This window comes from Polistes canadensis, unplaced genomic scaffold (assembly GCF_001313835.1).
Source record: "Polistes canadensis isolate GaletaPanama2010 unplaced genomic scaffold, ASM131383v1 scaffold_35, whole genome shotgun sequence".
Classification (NCBI taxonomy): Eukaryota; Metazoa; Arthropoda; class Insecta; order Hymenoptera; family Vespidae; genus Polistes; species Polistes canadensis.
This window is the reverse complement of record NW_014569582.1, coordinates 495392-500261: the sequence shown is the minus strand read 5'-3', so window position 1 is coordinate 500261 and position 4870 is coordinate 495392. Positions and strand designations below refer to the sequence as shown.

General features: G+C 25.6%; 1 protein-coding gene across 1 annotated transcript in view; it reads right to left on the bottom strand.

Moving 5' to 3' along the window:
- Nucleotides 1-4870, bottom strand: part of LOC106784439 (dynein heavy chain 1, axonemal-like) — a 62878-nt gene that overhangs the window by 30399 nt on the left and 27609 nt on the right. Inside the window, exon 25 of the mRNA XM_014743969.1 lies at nucleotides 1084-1238. Coding sequence (XP_014599455.1) covers nucleotides 1084-1238 — 155 coding nt within the window. The remainder of the gene's footprint in view (nucleotides 1-1083; nucleotides 1239-4870) is intronic.

Below are 4870 nucleotides of genomic sequence, written 5' to 3'. Positions count from 1 at the left end.
GTTTTTATTTTTTTTTTTTTTTCCAAGTATAGATATCGTGTCAAAGAAATATAATTTGTTCTCCTGTAACCCCATTCGCAATTTTTATAATTGATGATTCATATGTCCTCTTATGCGTTTAAATGCATCTATATCGATATCCCGATGCATCATCATTCGTTTCATTTATGACGAAGGCATTAATAGATTTGTGATTCGATTTGTGAAAAATCATCCTTACGATTAGCTGACACGAAAAGTAATTTCGTATTTGAAATCGTATTTAATTTTTGGTTGGTTATAAGTTAAGTCAGAATTAACCATGATTTTATTACCACGCCTAAACCTTATATTTCTAAACATTTTCAAATCATTTTACACTTTTAGTAACGTATACGTTTCTAAAGATGTGATTTAGAACCCGCCTTGCAGTTATTTTCTTTGGCATCAGTTCAAAAATGTTAAATCAAAGTCAACACTTTTTTTTGTTGTTGTCATATTTTCTTTCTCTTTTTCTTTTTTTTTATTTACGATAAATTAACGCCAGGATCAAAATTGATTATCGGTAAATTATTGTATCTGGGGCTTTTGGTTTGATTAGATTTGAAAGATGAGTCAACAAATTGTAAGAGATTAAAAGGAAAATTGGTTAAACCATTGATGCGTGAATGTTGATTATTATACGGAAATACGAATAATAACTGATAAATAATATATATTTATCACAAATTCTATACTAGTTTTTTTTTTTTTCGCGAAAATTATTAAAAATGTCTTATATTTTATTTAATTTCAATTGAAAAGAAAACTAAATTACTTTTCTAATAATCTAACATAATTACAAACGATCCCTACACACACACACACACACATTACGTTATTATATTATATTATTTATATCGTATGAACTATAATTAATTTAAAACTCGATATATGTGTGGGGTTTATTGAGTGTATACGGATAAGTGATATTTAAAGATGAGAAGGGTTAGGAAAAATCAATATTTTAAAATCAGCTTATTAGGATTCGAGATAATACGATTACAAAAATATAACAGATTATATTTTTTTTTTCCTTTTTATTTTGTTATTTTTATTACTTACCACTCGTGTGTATCAAGGTCGTACTCGCCATAAAGTTGACCCATCGTTACAGCTTTTGGATTAAGCACGTACGTTAATACTGTTCTAAAGGGTTTGCCATTTGGTTGTAATTGTCCTTTTAAAGATGTACAAGCGTCCTTTAGAACTTGGTAACACTTTGAAAGGAAAAAAATATGTATTTAAAATAATTACACATTGTTTTAGAGTCATACGAGATATTTAAAGGGTAATAAAAAATTATAATTATTATGAAATGAAAATAAAAGAAAATATGATGGATAAATTATTGTACTTTCTTTTATCACACAGAATAAATTGCAATAAAATACAATTATTCCGATTGCATTTTAACGCAATTGAAACACCAACAAAAATTAACAAAAAGAATCAAAGAAATACGAGATTTCGAATAAAAAGAAATTTCCATATGAAAGAATCGTGATCAAAAATACACATTGTACAAACAATAGAAATAAACGTAAAGTTTATTATTGCAATGATAATTGTTTATCGTGGATTGAATCGATGTTCATTTTTTTAATTTGTAAATTATCAACGATATTTTGTTCGTAGTAAAGGAATAAACGTATAAATGTTTGCTTTATAATGAACGATTTGAAAATACATCGAAATAGACATACTGATAGACAGATAGACAGCCGGTTTTAAGGAACAAAAAGTGGAACAGGTATTCACCCGACGAGTAAACCGTCCTTGTTCTCATTATTTTATGTTTTAACTGGCGCTGTCAATGGCGAACGATAATTTTTTTTCTCCAAATTTTACAACTGAACAGATCTTCATTTCTAAATATACTTTGTTAGAATAAAGTTTAAACAAACGTAATAACACTCGTAATAGTCATTTGTATTTATTGAATATGTTTAAATTGAACACTGAAAGATTCATTTTTTATTATGCCATGCAATAAAATAAAAGAAGAAAAATACACAAAAATCTATCGTATACGAATATATTTTTAAAATATTTATACACGTTATATTATTTTATAAATAATTTAATAATATTGTGCGTTGAATAATCGATATCGTTTAAAAATTAAATAATTATTTCATAATTTATTTCTACCAATCGGAAATATGCGATAAACGTTGGATAGGATATTAAGTCGGGGAAAAAGTTTTCTCGTATTTTCTCATTCAAATGAACATTTAAAATCGCATAACTCTGATGATAATATTAATCAAATCTAACAATATTTATACGTTTTTGATAGCTGAAGATGCATCGTAAATTAGGTAATTAAAACCCCAAAAACAAAATTCACCATATTTGTTTGTACAATAAAAAGTTATTGTGTCCTGGGAAATAAATGAAAAATGAAGACATAAATTCGATACATTTGCAAATGTTTTTATTACGAAAAAGGGAGGAGTTTGGTTGATAAAAAAAAAATATTTGCGATATTTATTAACATGATGTAATGTATATGTAAATTTCAAACTTTTCGAGAAAGATTTGATACGTAATATTGAAAAGAAAAATAGATTTGTTACAATTTTGTATTAAAAATCTATACCGACCCAATATACACAGTTATAAATGAAATGTTTATATATTACATTTTGATCAATAATATACCCCCCCCACACCCCCACCCCATATTGTAACATTCATTTATCGTAAAACAATAGTTTTCTCTCATTTCGTTAGGATCACGATACAGAAATATATTCTAGTATCGATAACGAATTTCAATTGTGCATGGTTCATATTTGTTTTTGAGATTATGTTTACGCTTATCCTTCGAAATATACAACACAATTTCTTATTATTTTCTACGAGTATATTTTTAACGAAAAAAATTCAACGTTGCCTGATTAAATTGTTAAAACGGTAAATATATTTTAACGAGTATTCACAATATTGTTTGTTGTTCGTACCATTTTCAATATTTTTTGTTTTTTTTTTTTTCGTTTTCATTAGTTCGTGACCAATAAATATTTTAACCAAATACGCGTATGCACGATATTCGATTTTGATTTCTCACTTCTAACCCCCTCCCCCACCCCCCACCCCCCCTTCCCGCACATACCGAATTTTTCTATTATAAAAAGGATAAACCTAGCATCGTGAGTTTACATATAGCACGTTCCATAAATGAATATTTTATTCAATATCAATTTTTTTATGATAAATCTAAATCTCAAAAGTCTAATAAAAAGAAACGTTAATATAAACAATAGCGCAAAATATAAAGATAAATGATATCGCGAATCTTAAAGGATTATATTTGATTTATTTATTATATATACGATGAATAATGATTTGAAATATTTCCTAAAAAGTTCTCATTTATAAAATATACGAAAATGTTTCGAAAAATTGTAGAAAAAAGAAAAAGAATATATATATATATATTTGTTTTCCTTGAAATCAATCACAGAAAAAAAGAATAAAAAGTATTTGCAATAATTAATGAACAATAATGTTAAAGTTTAATATAAACTTTAAAAAGATTTTCGTAAAATATTAAATAAAATAAATTTCACTTGAGAGTGTGTATAGGAATACGTGAAAATAATAGAAATTTTATTTACGTTTAATATTTATTTATCTAACGAAATAAAGTAATAAATTATTGACAGAACAATTTGTATTCTTTAAGAACAAATCGTGTCTATGGGATGTTACTTAAACGCGTATAGAAAGTGAACGTAAGTAGTCAACAACACAAATAAAAAGGACGAATGGGAAAGGGAAAGAAGATCAATAAATTAAGGCAGAGGGTGCCTAAATGTTAGAAAAGGGTCGAAAGGAAAGGAAGAGAAATATCAGTCAGCTATCCAATCGTTCGAGAATTTTGTGAACAGGATTATCATGAAAAATACGTTTCCTATCGAGCAGAAAATTATGATTCTATTATATATGTGTGCGTGTATACAATACGGGTTCATGAATTTGTAAATGTTCATGAATATATATTTCTTACGTGTATCGAATTCATATCTCATTATTTTAAGACGTGAACGAATTTAAGGAATACGTTGGCTGACCATAGTTTGATTTACTCCACTGACACTTATTCAGAATTACTGCGATCCAAGTGTGTATGTTACTACGTGTGTGTGTTATTTATATATATGATAGATAATATTATATATATATTTTTTTTTCGGTTCAATAGGAAACATAAACGATCATTCATATTTCAAATAATACAAACATTTGCAACGAAAATACTTTTTCAGTCCTTTTACCAAATGATGAAGAAATTCAAAATGATAATAAAAAAATATTGGAATTGTCATATTGATAAATATAACATAGATTATGGTTTGAATATAAATATTCTGATAAGCTTTTTATGAGGGATTTTCTTTTATCTCGTAATCAACGCATTTTCATCAATTAAATCGAAATAAAATTTTTTTTGGACACAGAAAAAAAAAGAAAGGTAATTAAGTTCGTACGATAATGATAATCAATTTGACTATACAAATATTACTCAGAAATGAATAATTTATGATTGACAAAAAAATCAGCATTTCAATTTAGATTCATTATTTAAATCAAATTCCAAATTAAATCATTGTTAGCAATAATAATAAATATATCGTTCAATTATTATTTAAATCAAATTCATTATTATTTCCAACAATAAAAAAAAGAAATAATATAATAATAATAATAATAATAAATATAATCGTTATTTATTATTCGAACCTGTATATATTAAAATTAATCATAATATTACCCTTATATAAAATAATAAATCTAATTAATAAAATCATTTTACAGGAGTATTAAAACTATTGATATTTGA